Source organism: Perca flavescens, chromosome 2 (assembly GCF_004354835.1).
Source record: "Perca flavescens isolate YP-PL-M2 chromosome 2, PFLA_1.0, whole genome shotgun sequence".
In the NCBI taxonomy this organism is placed as follows: domain Eukaryota; kingdom Metazoa; phylum Chordata; class Actinopteri; order Perciformes; family Percidae; genus Perca; species Perca flavescens.
The window spans coordinates 22927387-22949502 of NC_041332.1; the positions used below are offsets into that span (position 1 = coordinate 22927387).

General features: G+C 42.7%; 1 protein-coding gene across 1 annotated transcript in view; it reads left to right on the plus strand.

Moving 5' to 3' along the window:
* Positions 1 to 10564: 10564 nt before the first annotated feature.
* pcdh7a (protocadherin 7a) overlaps positions 10565 to 22116 on the plus strand; it is a 40493-nt gene continuing 28941 nt past the window's right edge. Inside the window, exons 1-3 of the mRNA XM_028604351.1 lie at positions 10565 to 13028; positions 14695 to 15871; positions 20977 to 21759. Of these exons, the coding sequence (XP_028460152.1) occupies positions 11608 to 13028; positions 14695 to 15871; positions 20977 to 21759 (3381 nt within the window). The 5' untranslated portion in view covers positions 10565 to 11607. The remainder of the gene's footprint in view (positions 13029 to 14694; positions 15872 to 20976; positions 21760 to 22116) is intronic.

The window sequence follows — 22116 nt, forward strand, 5'->3', positions numbered from 1 at the left end:
AAGTAATGATCCACATGCCTGCTGTACACTAAGGTAGACAAAACCAAGAAGCTGGCAATCCCAATCAAATAATCCCCTGTTGCAAGCTTGATCGTAAAGTGGGTTACTCATCAGCAGTTGCTCTCAGTCCAACATTATGGCTGATGATGGTTAACTCCTTTACAGACAGCTCCTTGGAATTTGATGAAGAAAGTATGTACTCTGCAAATGTCCAGAAAAGGCACTAGCTACGGGTTAGCACTGCAGCTAGTACTGCTAAAGCAGTCCGATGTTCAACATGTGCTAGATTAGCGTTAGCATGGCCAAAAGTTTAGCTGAAAACCCAACACAAAAATTCCAAGCAATCTGAAAAAAACTGACTAAACAAAACAGTTAGCTACAATGTAAGACTAAAAATTAGCTTGTTTGTTTTTACAACCTCACCATGTGTAAACCAATCTATCTTTCATACAAACTAACTCTGCTGCATTGAAAGTCACCATCAGGGGTATAGGCGTAACAACAGTGATGTATGTATAACTATATACAGGGCCATGTTGGGACATGTGCACAGCTAGTCAGCAGTCAGTATACAACAACAAATGCAAAGTGGATGCAGCAGTACAAGATGAAACTCAGTTTAAATAGATAGGAACAGGATAGGATAGGAAAGGAAAGTACTGACACACTTCAAAAATCAATATTTTAATGAAATTAATTGAATAGTACGCAAGCTGGCCATATTAGGTTGCAGGACAATTGGCAGTATTTGTCAACCATCTGTACTGCAAATGTGTCATATCCCTATTGGTTAGTTTCAGCGTGTGACTGCTGTTCCTCTTTGTCATTGCAGTTTGCCTGAGTTGGCATATGCTGTCATGATTTTAGAGACTCTTCCCTTGGACATATTAAATATTTCAACAGTATGTTTGACTGTTACTCCTGCAGTTAGAGCGCAATTGATTTGGCTTCTTTAGAGCTCTGTTACAGTTGTTGTTTGATGTTGCTTTTAAAAAAAACTGCTGATTACAGTACCAGCCTTTATCTAGCTGACAACAGCTCCTAATTGGCATTCTACCTAATACGGCCCACCTTTGTAGCAGTGTTTGCAGTTGTGATTAAGCTATTCTGCAGTCAAATTTAGTGTTTATATGGGAAATGCATGCAGGAAATTTTATCATTATTTTTATGGAGCAAACTGACCATGTTGGTGCTAATGGTGCTATACAGTACATGCTTCTATCACAACTATAGGTAGAATGAGGGTCATGCAGAATTGATTCAACCTTGGTCATCATCCTATACTCTCAGAAACTACCTCTAAACAATCAGGACTCAGGCCTACAACAGAGCTGGTTTTCTTGACCGGCTTATTAAACCATTTACCTTTACCAACCTTGAAGCTGCCTTTTTAGCACATCATAAAGAAAAGTGGTATTGTACCAGTAGAATAAAAAAAAATTAAAAATCAATTGATGACATTAGGAGAAACTCATAAGAGGTAAAAACAGGAGGGTATACATCAAAAGGGCAACACATTGGTGGTAGAAATGGACAAGAGTTGAGAATTAGCACTAGCTATAAACTCTATATGCTGCGCATCAGTTACGAGCTTTGTATTGTAACTATGTTTGCTTGTATGGTCCCTGTTAAATAAACAAATAAATAAAAATAAAATTGTACATAGTGAAGGACATACTGTAAGCCTCCTGCCTACTCTGTGATTCTCTTTGTGTGTTCTTTATGTATTGCAGTGGATAATAAATTGGTGCAGTTAAATACCCTGTAATAAGACATTATATGTGCAGTATAACTATTTCACAATAAATTGGTGTGGCAGTAGCTCAGTCTGTAGGGAGTTGGGTTAGGTACCAGAGGGTTGCTGGTTCAAGTCCCCATACGGCCTTGAGCAAGGCACCAAGCCACCAATTGCTCGGAGCGCCTTTCCATGGGCAGCTCACTCACTCTGACATCTCTCCATTAGTGCATGTATAGGTACTGAGCATGTTTGTGTAATTCGGACATGTGTGTAATAACAACAGGGTGAAAACATTGTAATTTCCCCTTGCGGGATTAATAAAGTATACATTGTTATTATTATTAAATCATTGTTAGCCTAACCATTCTCTGCTCCTCCAGGTATGATCCTGTTTTTGTTCCTTTATAGTTTTACTTAGTTTCCACTCAGTCATCTTCACAGACACACAGATTCACTCATCCATGCACTTTACATACACCTTACATTATGACATTCTCACACCTCATTCCTTTTTTCTTTGTTTAAAGTTAATAGTTTTGGTTTACAATAAAGTATCTTTTTGATTGGCCTATACTTGTTGTTGGTGTCCCCTCATTCTTTGCCACAGGCTGTGAGCCGGCTTGTGACAACCATTCAAAAATTGACAGCATAACAAACCTTCTTGTCTGAGGTTACATTTACATTGCTACGTTTTGGTTTAAAAACAAATATATTTTGCTATGTTTACACCTCGCATTGACACTGCTCTGGCGTTTTTAGAGACCCTAAACTGGAGAAATGTGAAAATACTTCTGATCCCATTTTGGTTTGAAATCTCCAGGATTGTGTTGTAGTCTCGACGGCCACAAAGGGAGACCTTTGGAAACAACGATGCATGTCAGTCAGTCTTATCATCAGTTAGGTAGGCTTACGTGTTACATCTTTACTCTTTCAGGCTCCCAGACCGTAGTCGGGAAGCGGCAGTATTTTATTGTTCACTGTTAATTCACTTTACATCGTCTTTGCTATCTCTTTTTCCTCTCGCTTTTCCCTCACATCTACACTCATGAGCTACTCTCAATGACTTACCGCTTTCTCTCCTTCTTGCTCGACTGAACAAGCACTGACGTCACTCACTCAACGCACCTGCCTTTCTCACTCTAACTTACGCTACTCTGGTAACACTTATCTTTTAGTAACATTTCCACCTTGTCATCGGTGCAGGCAAATAAATCCTTGGTCTTACTTCTCACCATTGAAACCTCTTGTCTTATTTTTCGCCATTGCTTTCGCTGCTTTTCGTCTTTTCTCTTCTGCAACTAAAAGCTATTACCATGGCAACACCAACCAGGCAGAATATACATGCTGTTTCCTGTTTACATCGGCCGTGCATGCTCATTATATGTGAATGGTCATGAAATATGCGTTTTGGGCGTGTTAGTATAAACGGAAAATATTTCTGCTACTGTAGAAAACTCTTGTATGAACAGAGATGATTTTGTGGCTCAAAACGCCGCTTAAAAACCAAAACGTTGCAATGTAAATGTAGCCCAATCCTTTTGGTGCTCTGTGATCTGAAGCACCCCTTTATAAATCTGCCTAACCAGCACCACTGTCTTTATTCCACTTCTCACATTCTGCTATTGTAACCCCTTCTTTTTTATTGTTTCCTTGGGAAACTTGGCCTGAAGACTTCAACCAGACTTTTGTCCCACCCTACGTTATATCTCTCTGAGCTCCATCACTGCCTGACCTCATGCTCTCTATACCCCAGTCATTTTTTTTAACTTTTAACTATTTTCTGAAAACTGAAACTGATAGCAGGCTCTTTGTATCCTCTTTGGTGGCACAAACATACCAAACAGTCAGTAATTCTGTGTAGAACTTAACCAACAGTTATAGTTCCTCCTTTTGTACAATAGACTATTAATAGGCTTTCTACTTAGCTTAGGAATTTGAAGGCTGCCACAACCATCACAGTTCTGAGTAAGATAAAGGCATGCAGAGATGGGGAGCTCCTTTTCAAGTCAGCCCTCATCTCCACTGTTTTGAGCACATTTTGCTCATGGTTCTTGGGGTTGCCAGAGCTGAAAGAGCGAACATCCCTGGCGTTCACCCATGGTGATTGTCAGGGTATTCGATTTGGCTTTTCCCAGCCTCATTTGCTCTTGCCTATCTATCAGAAAGCTGTTGATCCCATGACAGATGGAGGCAGGCATGGTGAGTTGGGAGAGCTTAGTGTGAAGCAGTTCATGGATCAAAGCGTTGAATGCAGCAGGATCCTTCCATATATCCCTGGGCGTGTACGTGTACTGTATCTACTGGTCTGTGTAGGAGGTGAATTGAGAGGATCCAGTAGGTGGTCTGTGATGTGATTCAGGTGGGTCTACACAAGACTCTCATAGGTCTTTTTGACCACTGATGTCACAGCGACAGGCTTGTAGTCATTACGACCTTTGATACAGAGTCTTCTGTGGATAGACCTACAGTTGAGAGCAACCAATTAGAGGTTTTATCATTAGTGTTAGTGCTCTAACAACCAAATGTGCCAGAAGTACACTACAATTATCAAATCTGAGAGCAGAATTTAGTGTGTGTGCCTGCACCAAAACAAGAATAAATAAACAATAAGCAATGCTTCTTTATGCTGCTTTTTATGTGGAAAATGTGAGGAAACTGAAGAATTTGAAGATATAGATTTAGGTTAAAACTGTAGGTGAGTGAACTTTTTAAGAGCTAGTTGAGTTTCAACTGTGCTGGAGTCAATTATAAAATAACACTCACTGACAATAAAATGGATTATAAAATAATAGTCTTTCACTCATGTCACATCACACTATTCCCTAATGTTACCCCCTTTTTTTCTGTCACTGATTGTAATAGTTTCTCCTGTTCACACCTCTTAGGTTGACAGTCCTGATTTCAGTTTAAAATATGCTTAATAGGAATAGTAACTTGCAATGGTTAGGCGAGGAAGCAAATTATTAGAATACATATAGATTTTTTTTTTTAAAGCACTTGATCAGTTAAAACATATGCATGGCTGTTAATATATGAAGGATAAGACATTCTACATTTTTATTTTTTTCAAAATTCCAATGAAAGACCAAAACCAATTATGAATTCATCCAACTTACAAGTATCGCCTGTATGGCCAAACCCTGATATATTTTTTGCTTCTGTGTCCCAGACCTTCATTGTTGTCCAAAAACTATTAAAAACACACCAATGAACCACACTGTCGCACTGGATGACATGTTCGTTATTATGATGAACACGGACACTGTAATTTATTTTGAGTCAATCCCTTATACACCGTCCTGCTGTTGTAAATATCACTAGAACGCCAAATGTGTGTTACTATGCAGCTGTAAATAGTTACCAGCAAAGGAATTGTTGATTTGTGACCTGTTTTCAAAGAGTCTCACCTTCAGCAGGAACCAATGGGCTTGTGGCTGAGTGCCACAGATAGGGTTAAACAGAATGTGTAGTGATACAATCTAGTACATTGTTGGCCATGGGATCAGTGACAATAAGATAAATATGTAAATAAATAATGGCAAACTTATCCTTTAAGTCAAAAACAACTTGCATAACTGTGGGATTCGGCCCATGAACCGGAAACTGATGGCAACGTAAAATGACTGGTGCTGTTGTCTATTCAACATTCAAAAATGAAAGTTGTTTGTTTTATCAGCAGTTTGAAATCAGGGTACTGAAGTGGAAGTTGCTACGAAAAAGAGCTTGTCTAAGCTGCTCTCATTTATAATTTGTTGCTACCCTAAACCAACAAAGAGGATCAAAAGTCAATAGATGGATGGATGGATGAACAGTTACATATCCACAAGTGCATTATCTAAGACCAATGCGCCTGCGGAATGAGCACAAAATGTCTTCAGTATAGCTGGCAAACTTGATCCTTATCCCTGATACTTCACTTAAACTTGAAACAGTTGCCAAATGCTATCAAATATGTATGTCATGCTTGTCTTAATTTTCTCCACTGGTATCCTTGTAGACCATGTGGTGAAGCAGTGATCCTCTTTTGTGATGGCACAAACATTAGATTAGGGTTTTAGACTATAACGGATGTCAACCCAGGTTATGTTGTCTCCAAAGAACATCCTGCCAGAACACAGGCACAGACACACACACACATGCATTCACATACACACACAACCACACACACACACACCACTTTTCATTCAATATGCAAATTGAAACGGCAGTTCATTTGCTGATGAAAGAGGATTCATGCTCAATTATATCTTAATGGGTTGGATAGGTTAACAGCATGCTCAGGCCAAAATATTTATTTTAGATGATTTTTTCGCGTTAGGTCAAATCTAAAATCAACTGAAGTAAAAGTGAACTGACCTGACCCAAGCTAAAGCTCTTTTTTCTAAAACCATCTCTCTCTTCCCTTTGCTCAAAATTCACATGCATGCTAATGCACGCACGCACGCACACCACAGGGCAATTCCCGCGATTGATTTAGAGGGAAATAAAAGCATGCATAGGTCGAACGACGGAGGGCGTGTTTGTGCTTGGATCGGGTGCGTGTCAATGCCTCTGGAATGCATATCGGCCCATCAACACACACACACACGGGCAATTTTAGACCCTTTTTAGGGGGGCTCAAGCCAAAATTTCATCTCAGCCCCTCTAAAAATTATAATAAATAAAAAACTTTTTTTTTTAAAATCAAAGTTTGTGCTTCAAGTGAGAGTTTGCGAACTTGTCTGTTAGTGACAGAGGACAAGCAATTACAGGTTCAAAGGGCTTGAAACAGCTTTAATATCCTGTGTGGCTGTCGCCAATGCTATCCACCTGTAACCCAGCCAAGGAAAGGGTTAACAGAAACGTAGTGTTGGCCAATTGGAGGTGGTTGTGCCAGACTCCCGCCTTCGGCTGAGTCTCTATCTAATCTGTCAGAGGGAGAGCAGGAGAGTGCGGTTGGAAAGTTTAAACTTGGAAGTTCCTAGAGAAGAAGTTGGTAATTTCATGGCGCAGATTAGAACCCATATTGAAACGTAAGCAACTGAAATTGCTGAATGTTAGAACATTGTGTCAAATTGGTCATTATAACCAGTGTTGGGAGTAACGCTGTTTAAAGGTCCAATATGTAATATTTGTACTGTAATAAATCCAAAAATGACACCAATGCCTCATCAGATATTAAGGAAACATGTTAAACTGAAATACTATCTTTTCTGACAACAATGCTAATTTCAGTATTTTTTCTTTTTGAAATTTACATTCCGTGACGGAATTTATGTTTATGTTTTGGTCTGTGTGTTGTTATCAACGGCCCAGTTTGACAGGCAGGCCGGGTTGCCAGATATACCTGTAAACATGTAAACCCAGCGCGCTAGAGCTGTAACGTTAGTACAGCCATGAAAGCAGCAAACAAACGAACAGGATCAACCAGAGATAGATTCTACATGACATAAAAAAATGAAAACAGCATGTTTCTAACAGTTGCGTGACCAGAGACGTAACAACCCCCTGGTAAATATTGGAGATGTATTTGAAAGATGGAGACAGCTTAGAGCCCAAAAGGACGCAGAGTTGGCTTATTTTCTCCTGAACCGGTAAGCATTAGCTCCACGCTAATTTATCACAGCTACTAGGGATGGGCATTTTTTGTCATTTCAACATTTGTGTACTCACATTGAATTATATAGCTAGAGTAAACGAGTTGGTTACTCACAAAAATAATTGAGACATAGCCAGTAAAGTGATCCCGACTGGTCCTGGCTAACGCCGCCATGCTAACCCTGCTAACTGTTAACGTTACCGGGCAGCCCATGGCTGTTTACAGCGTGTAGCCTCTTCAGCGGCTGGAGCCGACAACGGTGAGTTATTTTAAGCCACGAGAGGGGGGCTGTAAATCGGAAAGAGAGGACTATGAGTTTGCAGTGTGTTTAGCGATTGTTGCCGTAATTCTAAGCCAATGAAGTGTGTTCCGTCGGCAAGGTAGTGGTATTTTTAGCGTTTCATATTGTAATTCTAAGCCGAGGAAGTGTGCCTGACTGGCGTGTGGAGAGGACAGTGAGGTTGTTGTGTTTTTAGTGGTTCATACTGTAATTTTAAGCCGAAAAAGTGTGTCTGTTAGTTGGTTACAGAGCTCCACGTGAGCACGGGCTTTTATGACTGTCAATATAGCCAGCATCTAACGTTAGCTACTCCGCTGTGCTGTGGAGTAATGTCTGGCTATGTGAGACTAGCATCTAACGTTAGCTACTCCGCTGTGCTGTGGAGTAATGTCTGGCTATGTGAGAAAAGCGTCCAGCTACATTGTTGTGAATGCTGCGGTCTCAGCCTGGCAACCCCCGTGAACTTCGAGTCTGGGCAGGAGGGGGCGGGGGAGACAACTCTCCAGTATTTTGAATTGGTAGTGCAGTAACTATTTTAACCGCTAGCTGCCAGTATTACACACAATATTACATATTGCACCTTTAAGTATAATGGCGTTATTTTTTCAGTAATGGAGTAATCTAATTAATTACTTTTCCCATCGTTGCAACGCCGTTATCGTTACTGAGAATGTAAAGTGGCGCGTTACTTGGTTGAATGAAGCGTGAGGGGCCTGGAGAGAGCGGGGGGGATGATGACACCGTTGCAAATGCGATGATGATGATTGGCTAGGTGGGCGGTTGCCCTGCTCACGCTGTCTCACTGCACGCTCTGACTACCACTAAACACAAGACAGCGACAATAGCGACGAGCCAGGGAAATTCAAAGGTAGCGTTCTTGAACTGGAAGTACCGGCACTACTTCTCCCTCATTGAAATTAAAGGCAAGAATGTTTATGTAACTTGCACGCTATGCCCAGGAAAAAAGACTTTATCCACGTCTGCCTCAAGCAACTCCAATCTTATGAAGCACCTCACATCAACACATGCTAACACGACACTCGTTGCTGCTGCTAACCCCACCCCAAGCCCAAATGCAGCTAGCGTGAGCTCCAGCGAAGGAGACGGAGCCACTCTGGTAAAACAAGCAACGCTCGATTTTTCGGGTCAGCAACAGTTGATACTGTATATAGTGTTTTTATTCTTCAATAAGTTAATATAAACATCTTTGATGTTAAAGATGTTATAGAACGTAATAGCATTATAGAACATAAAAAATAACGTCACAGTTACTTTGCTGAGTAACTAATTACTTTTACAATGTGGTAACTGAGTTACTAACTCAATTACTTTTTGGGAGAAGTAATTTGTAACTGTAACTAATTACTTTTTTAAAGTAAGATGACCAACACTGGTTATTACTGTGACTTATAAAGTGTCAGGTTTAGTTCCATCATAATGTTAATAGTGTCAAAAAATGTTAGTTGACGTTGTTGTTCAGTAGCTAGCTCAGAGGTCATTGGCTAATGAATTTACCGATTTAGCAGGGGGGGGGGGGTTAACACTTTTGCATGCACTATATTCCTGTCAAATTCTAATTAGGGGCTGAGCCCCCCTAAAGCTCTGATCCTAGAATCGCCCCTGCACACACACACACACACACACACACACACACACACACACACACACACACACACACACACACACACACACACACACACACCTCCTGGTTCCTCCTGAAGATGAAAAAGAAAGAGAAACATGGGGGAAAGTCATGTGGAGAGGAAGACAGATTGTTTGTCAGTCTTTGTTTACTCTCTGCCAGCCATAAACTATTCACTAATAGCTGGTTCATAGATCTCTCTCTCTCTCTCTCTCTCTCTCTCTCTCTCGCTCTCTGTCTCTCTCGATCTCTCTCTCTCTCTCTCTCTCTCTCTCTCTCTCTCTCTCTCTCTCTCTCGGTCAATAACATTATGTTGGGGGAAATCCCTACTTTCTAGCCAGGCCGGGCGGCACAGTTGGTCCTGAGTGGCTAGAAAATCCGAAATGCAGAGGAGGTTTAACAGAGCGGCAGCGTGCATGCCCCGGTAGTGTTCAATAGCAGCGCACAGACCAATGCTGCATTGCGCTCCTCACCGAGCAGGTCGGTCTGCGGAGAGACATTCTCACAGTAGTGTGTGCATGTGTGTGTGTGTGTATGTATGAGCTGTAAGATACTGCCAACAAAGAAAGCGCGTGTGTGTATAGCCTTTCTTATATATTATTTATATAATACAATAGTACATATTGTTTTTTTTTATATATATATATATATATATATATATATATATATATATATATATATATATATATATATATATATATGCCTATAATATAAATAGTAGTATTATTTATTTATTTGCCTTGCAGTGTGAGTATTTGTAGGCTACCATTAGGCTGGCCATTAGACAGTGCACTTTGTGTACCACTAGCCTTTAGTATAAATTACTGTGTGCCGTGAACATCATAGCAATTTTCCATCTACGTAAGAGAGCACTATGTGACAATTTATGTCTCCCTCAGAAAAGAATGAATGAAGCCCTCTACACTTGCCCCGGCAAAATAGCTGCACCAGCAGAAAAATGACTGAACACTAAGCTGACTTGTATTAAAGCCAGATCACTCTCTTTTCTTCCCGTCTTTCTTTGTCCTTTGTATGAATGTGTGAATAAAGATATTTTCCCACCAGGAGCTGTCAGCAGCCGGGACACCAAGCCATTTAATCTTCCTATATGACAGGGGGAGGTGAGGTCTGTCCCCAGTAACCGTCATACACACACACGGCGACCCAACACTGCCTCTGCTGCCTCTCCCGTTACAGCTCAGCGATCGAGTTACGCGGCCGGGGGAAATGTTGCAGTAGCGAGAGAGAGAGAGAGAGAGAGAGAGAGAGAGAGAGAGAGAGAGAGAGAGAGAGAGAGACACTGCAGCATCACTTGAGACCGGCAGCAGCAGTCCCAAGCAGTGCAGGTGAGAGGAAAAAAGCCAGAGGAGTAGGAGGAGGAGGCGCATGTGGAGAGAGAGAGAGAGAGAGAGAGAGAGAGAGAGAGAGACAGAATGCGGGACTCTTGGAAAAAGACGCATCTACACTCGGTCCATCCCCGAGACATCCATCCCGTTCACAGGCTACATACGCTGAATTTATGATGATATTGGAATCTCAATTTTAGCCCATCAGGAGAGGCTCTAATTTTCTGTTTTAAAGAAGAAGAAAAATATTCTGAGAAACTCGCTTTCATAACTTGCGTGAAGGAATCCGACGGCTTGGCACGTTGCTCCACTGCGGGAAAAAGAGGACAACGCAGCTGGATCTAAAGGTAAGAAAAGATCCAGTAGCAGCACCCCAAACCCACTTTTTTTCAAACTGATTTTCATTCCTCTTCTGGGGATGTTGAGTTAATTTTCACTCGGCGTCCGGAGAGCTGAGCAGGGTTTTTTTTCTTCTTCCTTTTGTGTGGTGCTGCATTGCAGTTTCTAACTGTGAAAAACGCGAGAAAAGCTGCTGTCCCAAATGTGACTGGAATAAAAACAACTTACAAATGACAGTATGAACTGATACGCGTCCTCGTGTGACAGCGGGATAGCCCTCCGGTTTACGAGAAAGAAAGAGTGAAGAGGATTAATGAAAGGCTGATGAATGAGTTGTTTGTTTTTTCGCAGCAGGATGGATTTTTGATATCTTTTATGGCGTCAACAGCCCAGCAAGACAACGAAATTGTTATTATAGAAGTTAAAAAAAACACTGTTCAGTAGCCTACTATAGAAAAATAAAGAAAGCCTGCACCGCTGAAGTGAACTAGGGTGAGAGTGTGGAAGCTTTCCCCCGGACCTCAGGCGGCAGTCCGCAGAGAGCGATAGGGAGAAAGTAAGAAAGGATACATCAAACGCCCACGCTGTGAGTTACACCAGACCACAAAACACCAATAAAGAAGAGACAAGCCACAGCTCAGAAGCAGACAGCGGGAAGGAGAGAGGCGAGAGGAAGAAGGAGCCATGCAGAGGCTTGGTGCATTGCACTCCTCCGCGGCGCAGGCTCTCAGCCTCGTGGTCTTAGTGCTGCAGCTGCTGAGTCAGCCACCGGGTGCCGACTCAGCTCTCCGGTACCGGGTGGCGGAGGAGGGCCCACCTGACGTCAAGATTGGCAACGTGGCCGCCGACCTGGGACTCACGGCAGGTACAGGCAGCGGGGATGTCACCTTCGCCCTGGAGAGCGGCTCCGAGTTCTTCAAGATTGACAATGTGACAGGTGAGCTGACAACAGGCCCAAGGCGCATCGACAGAGAGAAGCTCCCACAGTGCCAGATGATATTTGATGAAAATGAGTGTTTCTTGGACTTTGAGGTGTCAGTGATTGGACCACTGCAGAGCTGGGTAGACCTGTTTGAAGGCCGTGTGGTCATAACAGATATCAATGACAACACACCTTCCTTCCCCTCACCTGTGCTCCAGCTCTCAGTTGAGGAGAATCGCCCAATAGGAACCCTTTACCTGCTGCCCACAGCAACGGACAGGGATTTTGGGCGAAATGGCATTGACCGCTATGAGCTGATCCAAGATGGTGCCGCCGGTTCAGGTTCAACAAGACGCACAGCAGGAGGCAACCCCATTGCTAGAGTGGATGGACTTGGGGACCGGAGGGGTAGAAGTGGAGATATTGGAGGACCCAGGAGCACTGTGTTCGAACTACAAGTTGCAGATATACCAGATGGTGAAAAACAACCACAGCTCATTGTGAAAGGCACATTGGATCGTGAGCAAAAAGATTCATATGAGCTCGTCCTCAGGGTTCGAGATGGGGGGAACCCACCACGTTCCTCCCAAGCCCTGCTTCGCGTTTCCATAACTGATGTGAATGACAACAGCCCACAGTTTGAGAGGTCCACATATGAGGCAGAAATGGCAGAAAATGCTCCTCCAGGTACACCTGTCCTCCAGGTCCGAGCTTCAGACCGCGACATTGGAGTCAACGGGCAGGTGGAGTATGTCTTTGGAGCAGCCACAGAGTCCGTCAGGCGACTTCTGCGGCTGGACGAGGCAACTGGATGGCTGAGCGTCCTTCACAGGATTGACAGGGAAGATGTGGCGCAACTGAGGTTCACAGTAACAGCCAGGGACCGGGGTCAGCCACCCCGCACTGACCGCACCACTGTGATTTTGGCTGTCCGGGATGAAAATGACAATGTCCCAGTCGTAGAAATCCGAAAGATTGGGCGGATCCCCGTTCGAGATGGAGCAGCATTAGTACCAGAGAACGTTCTGGTGGACACACCAGTAGCTCTGGTACAGGTGTCAGACCGAGACCAGGGAGAGAATGGGGCTGTGACGTGCACAGTTGTAGGAGACGTCCCATTCACATTGAAGCCAGCTGGTGAAACTGTTCTTCCACCCTTACCTGCAGATGAAGCCTTTGACAGGTAAGCCAAACTAAAGGTAACCCATTACAGTTAGTTACAGAAATCCATTACAAAGGAAGGAACTAACTGGTTATTGATAAGTCGTTCTTGAATTACTCTGAATAAAGGACTATATAATAAGTTACTTGAAACAGACTGCAGCTAGGGACTGTAGTAATGAACCAGTATCTAATCATCAGTCCCTGTAATTTTGGGTAGGATGATACACAACTTTTCTTGAGAAAGCACACAAAAATGGTAAGTAATGTTACGGTAATTATGAAGTAATGATGCATTTTTAATAATAGCTCAGTATAATGCACCACCTTACCCCTGAGGTGGAGTGTGGGGCAAAAACTACTATGTACATAATAAGCAAATAACATTTGGATATGTGCCAGGAAGCACCTCATTCCCACATACCAGGAAGAATTAATTTAAAACTGGTTATTATTCATTAAGAAAATGGCCATAATGATTAGCCAATGGTTCATTAAGATGCCATTTAGCAATATGTTCTTAATTCCTACTATACAGTCCTTAATTCAGAGATTTTCAGGACTTAGTTTGGACTACATTGGTTTTAAGATAGTTCCTGACTCATTTCTAGGTAATTCCTAGGTATGTGTATACATTTCTGTAAAGTGTTAACAAATTTAAACATAGCTTTTTATTACAAACTTTTTTAACAGGAGCTGGTACTGTTTTTATCCCACTTGTTTTCTAACCTTGACAATTACACATTCACCATGCAGTTGCTATAAGTCTCACCCACACTACTGCTCCAGGAGGAATTACTACAAGTTCTGTTTTCCACAGAGAATACAGAGATGAGTGAAGTGTTGTTTCATGCAGATTTCATTTAAGCTTGGTTCAAATGGTGCCACTCATTCACTAAGGCTACAGAGTAGTTAGAATGTCATACAATCTATAAACTTTGAGCAAAAATATTAATTAATGTCAAGGGTTTTAGACTTTCAGGAATAATCCTACGGTGCAGGCTGTAAATGTCAGTGCTCCTCAGTCAATGGAAAGATATTTCCTAAAGCTATTGAAAGGATGGAGGGAGTGAGGGAAATAGAGATGGCCATCTTAGGATATCACTGCTACTGCTTATGACACCTGTGCATTAAGGGTATTTGTTGTATTTACTGTAGGGCTGTCCTTGACTAAAGCAATCTTGAGTCAAGGTAATAATCATACAGGTCTTCAGCGAATCGATAAGTTGGTTTACATTAAAAAATCTGTCACAGTTTCTCCAGTATTATTGTCTCTCTGCAGATGACTGCAGTCATGCAGGAAGATCTCTTAAAATGAATTGTGTATTCGAGACCAAAGCATATTTGAGCTGAAATGATTAAGTGTAATTAGTGTAAGTGTAATTTTTCAAGCAAATATTCCAGTAATACTCTGGTGCCAGCTATTCAAATGACAGGTTTTGTGGCTTGTCTTTGTTTAAAATCATTGTAATCGACACAATGCATGTTAGGATAGCATATACTGTATTAGAACATACATAGACCAATAGAGTGACTATCAACACCCTGGTGGCGGATGAGTCTGCTAATTGACTAAAAGGGAGCAGCAGTAGTATTTTGTATAATTATTTTACAGACATGATCTGTATTATCTTCATGTAGGGTAGCAACCACATTCATGAAATTTATTTTTCAATTATTTTTCACAGGAATAAGAAAAAATACTTCTTACATACTTCCGCCTTGCTGGACTATGAGGCCACCAAAGAGTACAGTGTTACCATTGTGGCAGTAGATTCTGGCAGCCCCAGTCTGTCCAGCAACAGCTCACTAATGGTACGAGTGGTAGATATCAATGACCATGCCCCAACCTTTGCCCAGAGCGTTGTGGAGGTCCACTTTGCTGAAAACAATACACCTGGTGAAAGGGTAGTCACTGTGGTAGCCACAGATGCAGACAGCGGCAAGAATGCAGAGATTGCATACTCCTTGGACCCTGCTGGTAATGGGCCATTTTACATAGATGCCGATAATGGAGACATCCGTGCCACCGGGGTTCTGGACCGTGAGCAGCGAGAGAGGTATGAACTCCGGGTCATTGCCAAGGACAAGGGTACACCTTCTCTGCAAGGCTCTGCCACTGTTGTCGTCCAGGTCACCGACCGCAATGACAACGCGCCAAAGTTTGTTCAGGAAATCTTTACATTCTACGTGAAAGAGAACCTGCTTGCCAACAGCCCAGTTGGCATGGTCACCGTGACTGATGCTGACGAAGGCGAGAACGCAGAACTTAGTCTGTTTGTAGAGATGGATGGAGTTGATGAGAAGAAGACGGTAGAGAAGGTGGAAGGAGAAGATGGCGAGAAAGAGCGAGAAGAGATGTTTTCCATCGAGAACAACACGGGGACTATCTTCTCTTCTGCATCGTTTGACCGTGAAAAGCTTTCCACCTACGCCTTCCGTGTCCGGGCTGTGGATGGAGGGGAGCCCCGCAAAACTGCCACCGCCACCATCTCGCTCATTGTGACGGATGAAAATGACAACGCCCCCTCAATCACCTCTCCAACCAATGAGTCCTACACCCTCCTTCCACCTGCCAGCAGTGCCCGCACAATCGTCAGGACTGTAACAGCCTTAGACTCAGACACTGGCCCAAATGCAGACCTTCGCTATGCTCTAGTCGGGGGAAATCCCTTCAGGCTGTTTGAAATTGGACACACCAATGGAGTAATCACCCTGGCAGAACCTCTTGAGCGGCGCCACAGAGGTCTGCATCGCCTGGTAGTCCGGGTCAATGATAGTGGGGCGCCCTCTCTCTGTGCCACCGCCCTGGTTCATGTCTTCATCAACGAGAGCTTGGCCAACGCCACCCTAGTGGATGCACAGGTAATCTTTATGTATAAAGATATATTCTTCAGTATATAAAATACACATAACTTGAATGGAAGAAATCTTAAGTAGAAAAGGTAATAAAAACCCACTATGCTATTTAGGTGTGTGCAGTTCCTCTATTGTTCCACAGAGTTGGTAATGATAACCCATAATGACAGTGATGATATTGTCCTTTGATCCATTCAAATAACGGCCACTCTGATAACACATTACAATGGAGGAGGGTGGTAATGACAACTGATTGTGGCTGTTTAAACTAAACTGGTAAGAAGATTATTTTCTTGATAGAATGAGATAAATGCACAATTTCTACAGTGTGCATGGTGTTGCAATTTTCTGCCCATTTTTGAGGAAATAATTGTGTCTGTATGTGTCCCAGATAAAAAAGCCTGTTTTTCTTCTGAAGGCTATTGGCAATGCCTGCTTCTTTGTAGTTTTGAATGCTCTTTGTCCAGAATGCATTCTTATAATGACTATGTGGTTAAAATAACTGTTATTATTGAAGTAGTTCTTCTTTTATGGTACATTGAACTCAGAGCTGAGAGCATTAGGTGTGTGTGTGTGTGTGTGTGTGTGTGTGTGTGTGTGTGTGTGTGTGTGTGTGTGTGTGTGTGTGTGTGTGTGTGTGTGTGTGTGTGTGTGTGTGTGTGTGTGTGTGTGTGTGTGTGTGTGTGTGTGTGTGTGTGTGTGTGTGTGTGTGTAAGAGAGAGCATGAAAGAGAGAGAGAGCATTAGGGTGAGTGTGTTAGAGAGGTAGAGAAAGAGAGAGAGATTTTCCTGTCCCAGTTTTGGCCTAAAGTAGTGTATATTGATGAGGTTTGGAAGTTTTCATTGTGTCATGCATCATATTCTGAGCAGAAAAGAATTGGTCAAAGTTAGAGCAAAGACACTGGAAACCACTATTAACTCTAAATTAATAATGTTTACAGGAGGAATAAAGGGAATGTGAAATACCATCTGCATTGTATTGAATAAATCTGTGTGGTATAGGTTAGAGTTGGCTTTAAAGATCCACACTGAGGTGAAGAGGTAATTGACTTGACTTAAAGACATTTGAGATACCGGAAATAGCACGAGTTCTAATTTAGCGTCTACCTTATGCTGGCGGAAATCTCTCTTCTCTGCCCTCATTGTATTAATCAAACGAACTTCCCATTATGCTTTAAAAAATGTTCAACAAAGCTATAAATGCTGGCAGGTAATAATTACTAAAACTTGGTTTCTGGTGTGGGCAAAGTCCACTGATATTGACTAATAATTAATCCGCCACAGTGGCCTTGTTTTGAGACAGCTTGTTGTTTTAACCCTCACTTGAAACTTGGTTTAGAACACATTATCATATTTTCTCTAAGGAAAAGGTCTTCAACTGTCAAGTCTGTGCATGTATCATGACGTAAACAGTGTGAACCTAAATAAGCTCTGAGACTTTTGAGAGGAAGAAAACAGTCAGACAGACAGGAGGCAGAAATGGCAGAAAAACCGATTTCGTTCGTACCCCAAAATACGGTGCCATCTTTAAACACCTTGATATGCCCCTTTTGTGTCAAAACATTATTAAAAAAAAGTATTTTATCGCACTCTGTCTAACCTGTGTGTAAAAAATTCAACCAAAGATTGTTATCTCCGAGGACACACCTTACAGTGCAGATGTTTGCAGCAAGTTCTTCTCTACTGCAAACTGTGCATTTTATAATTTTGTGGTGCCACCCTGATTGTTTCAACTTGTTTAAAAGAAAATAGAAGTCCCTGGGGGATTGGAAATGACTTCCAAGTGCGTGATGTAAACTTTAGCTGATTTCTAAAATTATAATGATGTTACTGTATAGCTACTCCAGACAGTAGCATAGCAACTGCAATAGCACTATGCCCTGTCTGCCCCTTAAGTTCTCAGTATACTTGTTTTGAATGACACTCAAAGCTTAATCTTGTGTTTTGGCAGGAGAAAAATACATCCTGTATAATTATAGCTTGAGAGTTTTGACTTACATCATATGGAGACAACTTGGCATCCAAAAGATGTTGTGTTTCATTGCACTGTTTTTTTCAGACGAACAATAGAGCACAGATAGAAGGTGTAGTATTTGAGCACTAGCCACTATGTAGAACATCTCATGAATGGTGCACTGTCACTTAAGAGTAGAATAAAAAGTACAAATTGAACAATCAACGGGCTGAGGATTAGAACTAAACATGTGGTCAGCAGTGGAACAATGGTGTTGACAGGTGGAATTAACTGCAATGTGCCCAAATGACTGGGGTCATTGAATCGAACAATAGCGTGTAATATGTCCAAGCCAGTATAAAAGCTGTCTTTGATTACACTATGCATAGTTTAGTTTGATTGTAGGGAAGAACTTGGTGGAGTAATTGAGTAGAAGTCATTGACGAGAGAATACCTCCATCTCATAATGAAGTCAAACTGAGTGGTGGATAGATGCCAGATGTAATTAGGGAAGGAAAACGCCTGCTACTGCTGCAGCACCGCGGCAGAAAATGACTCCAGTCTTTTCCATCCAACAATACTGGGTGAACCACATGTTGGGTAATTAGCTACAATATGATACTGCAGAGTTTGAGCTAGAGGAAGAAGGAATTGTGATATTTTAGAAATTGTTGTCATCTGGGAAACTTTAAGGTGCTTTGTACATCAGACGTGCACTGTGTTATGAATCTGATTAAGGCTCTTAGTGATGATATTTTCACATTTTCACAGTTTGTGTTTCATCTCAGATCAAGAGTTTTTTTTTTTCTTGAGATGTGGAATTCTTAAATGTTTTTAAATATGTACATTCAGCTTTCTAGAAATAGGAATCATAGCTAACAATAACCAAACTGCAGCTCTCTGAACTGTGAATGCATTGAGCAACAACTAAGATCAGGCACTTAGTTAATAGTGTGGTCAGTGGAGAACTCCTTGTCTTGGTCGCAAAATCAGCATCTGCAGTGACATGAAGATAACAATATCCTTGGAGAGTGGAGCAGATAAATTGTGGTGTTAAGCCCAGTCGGAACAAAGCTCATGCAGCAGAATGGAAGATTCCACTGGGAGTTTGTATGCGTCAGAACGAGGGACTCGAACACGGCGTGAAGGTGGCTGCTGCCCTTATCCTGCTGATAACTTGAGAACTTTACTGTCTTTTGTGTGCCCATACATGCATACACTATAAACACCTGCACTTTGACAGCTATACATAGCTTGCACTCAGTATGTGACTTGACTTACAACCATACAACTTGCACTTTCTAATGCTTCTGTCTGTCAAATATGCCTGCATGCATAATCCCAACAAACAAACAAACTTGGCTGTTCTGTCACATAGTATATACACATAATGGCACTGCAGCACTATTTTCTATGTGTTTTGCACACACAAAACGGCAGACAGTTTGGGGATGCGCTAAGCCAGAGAGATGCCCAGCAGAATGAGAATGGAAAGGAATACTGCAGGCAAAAGAACAATGGGGCTGAGGGGAGAGTGGAACCTGGCGGAGAGAGACCCTCTGCATTGGAAGCAGAATAATGGAATAGAACCAACCAACACAACTCGCTCAAAAACAATGAAACTTAACACAGAGATAGATGTTGATGAAACATATGAAATATAACACAGCCCCATTCTTAGCTTGGGGGTAATGAGAAGTGAGAGTGCATAATGTGACTCTATGAGTAAGCCTAATAATATGCCTTGGATAATGTAATAATTAAGTTACACAGTGCAGTTGTGTGAGCTGCAATTTCTGGAGTTATTACTCCAGGTTATACTGTAGTTATTTTATTTGGTTATTGCAAACCGTAGGGGCTCAAATATATCTTCTCTCCCACCTTCACTCTCTGTCTCTATCCCGTTCATGCAAGCCTTATTACCCACCGTTCTTAAAGCAGAAGGGATTAGATGAGTATATAATTTCCAGCCCTGACAGGCCAAAGGAATTGTCGTATGAGCTCCCAGATGAGGTGTCAGGGTTGGAGAATGAGTTGTATAACTAACGGACAACTTACACACTGTGTCGGCTTGTGGAGGTGCATGCATACATTTCAGTGTGTGTGTGTGTGTGTGTGTGTGTGTTTCTGTATTTTGTCTGGTCTCTGTATAATGATCCTTCCAACATAGTAGCTATGTATTGATTAGAAATATTCAGATTCATGACCCTGTCCCATATTACCAGCAGGGCTCTGCAGACCACAACTACACAGCCTCATTGTCTCCTGTAGAGCAAGGCTCCATAACCAGTAATGATTATGTTTGGGCTTCAACGTAACCCATTTTCTTGTAATGATCCGTTTATTAGTGTACATTAGTGTTTTTGTGTGTGTGTGTGTGTGTGTGTGTGTGTGTGTGTGTGTGTGTGTGTGTGTGTGTGTGTGTGTGTGTGTGTGCAAAATATTTAAATAAGTATGACATATATAGTTCAAAATGGACAATCAATGATTTGCCTCACATCAATTAAAACTATTAGCTTAACCGAACAACAACATCAAGAGCACACTTACAGTAGCCTTCTATCTGTCAAACCATCCAGTTCTCAGTGCAAGAAATTGTGATAGCAAATCCTTAACAAATCCACGCCTACGCTATCATTTACAAAAGGGACATTGTTCATTGATGAGACAGTAGATGGTTTTGTGTTCTGGGGATATAGTCATAGCATGTCTGCTGCCTTTATTTACACATTTATTGACTGTTTCTGCTACTTTTCCTCTTCTAACTGTCCCTGGCCTAAAGTTTCCTTTTATACCATTAATCAGTTTTAAACAGCATAATCCCAGGCATTTCCTGTACTAGTACAGATGATGTGAGATCACAAATGGAGAATTACAAGCAGAACTTGAAATGCTGCAACTGCGAAGCAAGAGCAATTATATATTTAGTGACATTCTATGTGCCTGGGAATAATAGAGAAGCTCCCCCACTAAAACACTGTGAAGAGTTTAATTAAGTGGAAGATGCTGTTTGATGTTTCTCTATGGCTCACACCCACTGTGTCATTTTTTACAGTCGCAGTTTTGGACTTGATGGTCTTTCTCTTTTTCTTGCTTTTCCTCTTTTACACTGCATCTTCTCTCGCTCTTGTTCCTCTCTTCTCTACCTCTCACCTCAGGTGGCCCGAAGTCTGATGGCTCCACTGTCACTGGACATTGCAGGGGACCCAGACAGCGAGCGTGCATTAGGGAAACAGCGCCTCAGCGTAGCTATCGGTGTCCTGGCGGGAGCTGCGGCGGTCATCCTCGTTATCCTCCTTGTAGTCACAGCTCGGCAGTGCGGTGCTCAGGGCAAGAATGGCTACGAGGCCGGAAAGAAGGAGCCAGAGGAGGACTTCTTCAGTCCTCCAGGTGCCCAACCACAGGCTGGCTGCAGCAGAGGATCAGACCGTGGACGCAAACCGCGACGGGACAAACGCAATGGAAGTGGCATTGGTGCAGCTGCAGGAGGAGGGAAGGCAGACAGATCACTCTACAGCGGTATCGTCACAGTCAACGGGCTGCGTCGCCATGCCAATGACGATGATGAGGAGGATTTGAGCAGTGCTAGTGAGCGCCTGGCAGCCCGCTACTGTGCTATGGATGGTGACCCCGGCAGCCCACGGATGGGCGGTGGCAGGAGACACCAGTCAAGCCCAGACCTGGCCAGGCACTACAAATCCAGCTCACCTCTCCCCGCAGTGAATCTGCAGCCCCACTCCCCCCCAGCTGAAGGAAAGAAGCACCAGGCGGTCCAGGACCTGCCTCCCTCCAACACCTTCGTGGGCAGTGGGGGTTGTGTGGGGAGTGCCGGCTCAAGCAGCAGCAGTAGCGGGGGCAGTGGCAATGCAGATGCCATGTCCCTGGGATCAGACCAGTGCTCAGAGTATGGCTGCCAGACTGGGAACAAGTACAGCAAACAGGTAGGAGCTCTGGGAAGGGACTGGGATGACTTAGTCTCTATGAGTCCTATCTTTTGTTTGCTCTGGGATGCACTGAGATGCTTTGTCCACTCTCTGACTCCTGATATCTGTCTCCTCCTCATCCTCCTCCTCCTCCTCCTCCTCCCCAGCTTCATTTCTTATTATTCACACATCTTCTGACATACCCTACTGCACACCCTGTCGCTAACGTCTAAACACAATTTCATCTCCACAAAATAGCTGACAGTGTGCACGCACACACGCTTGTGTGTCTGTGTCAGCATGCTAAGCCTGTGAGCAGTGTGACGGTACGCTGCTGTCAGAGCATGCTCCATGTCAAACATCAGCCCTCTGTTT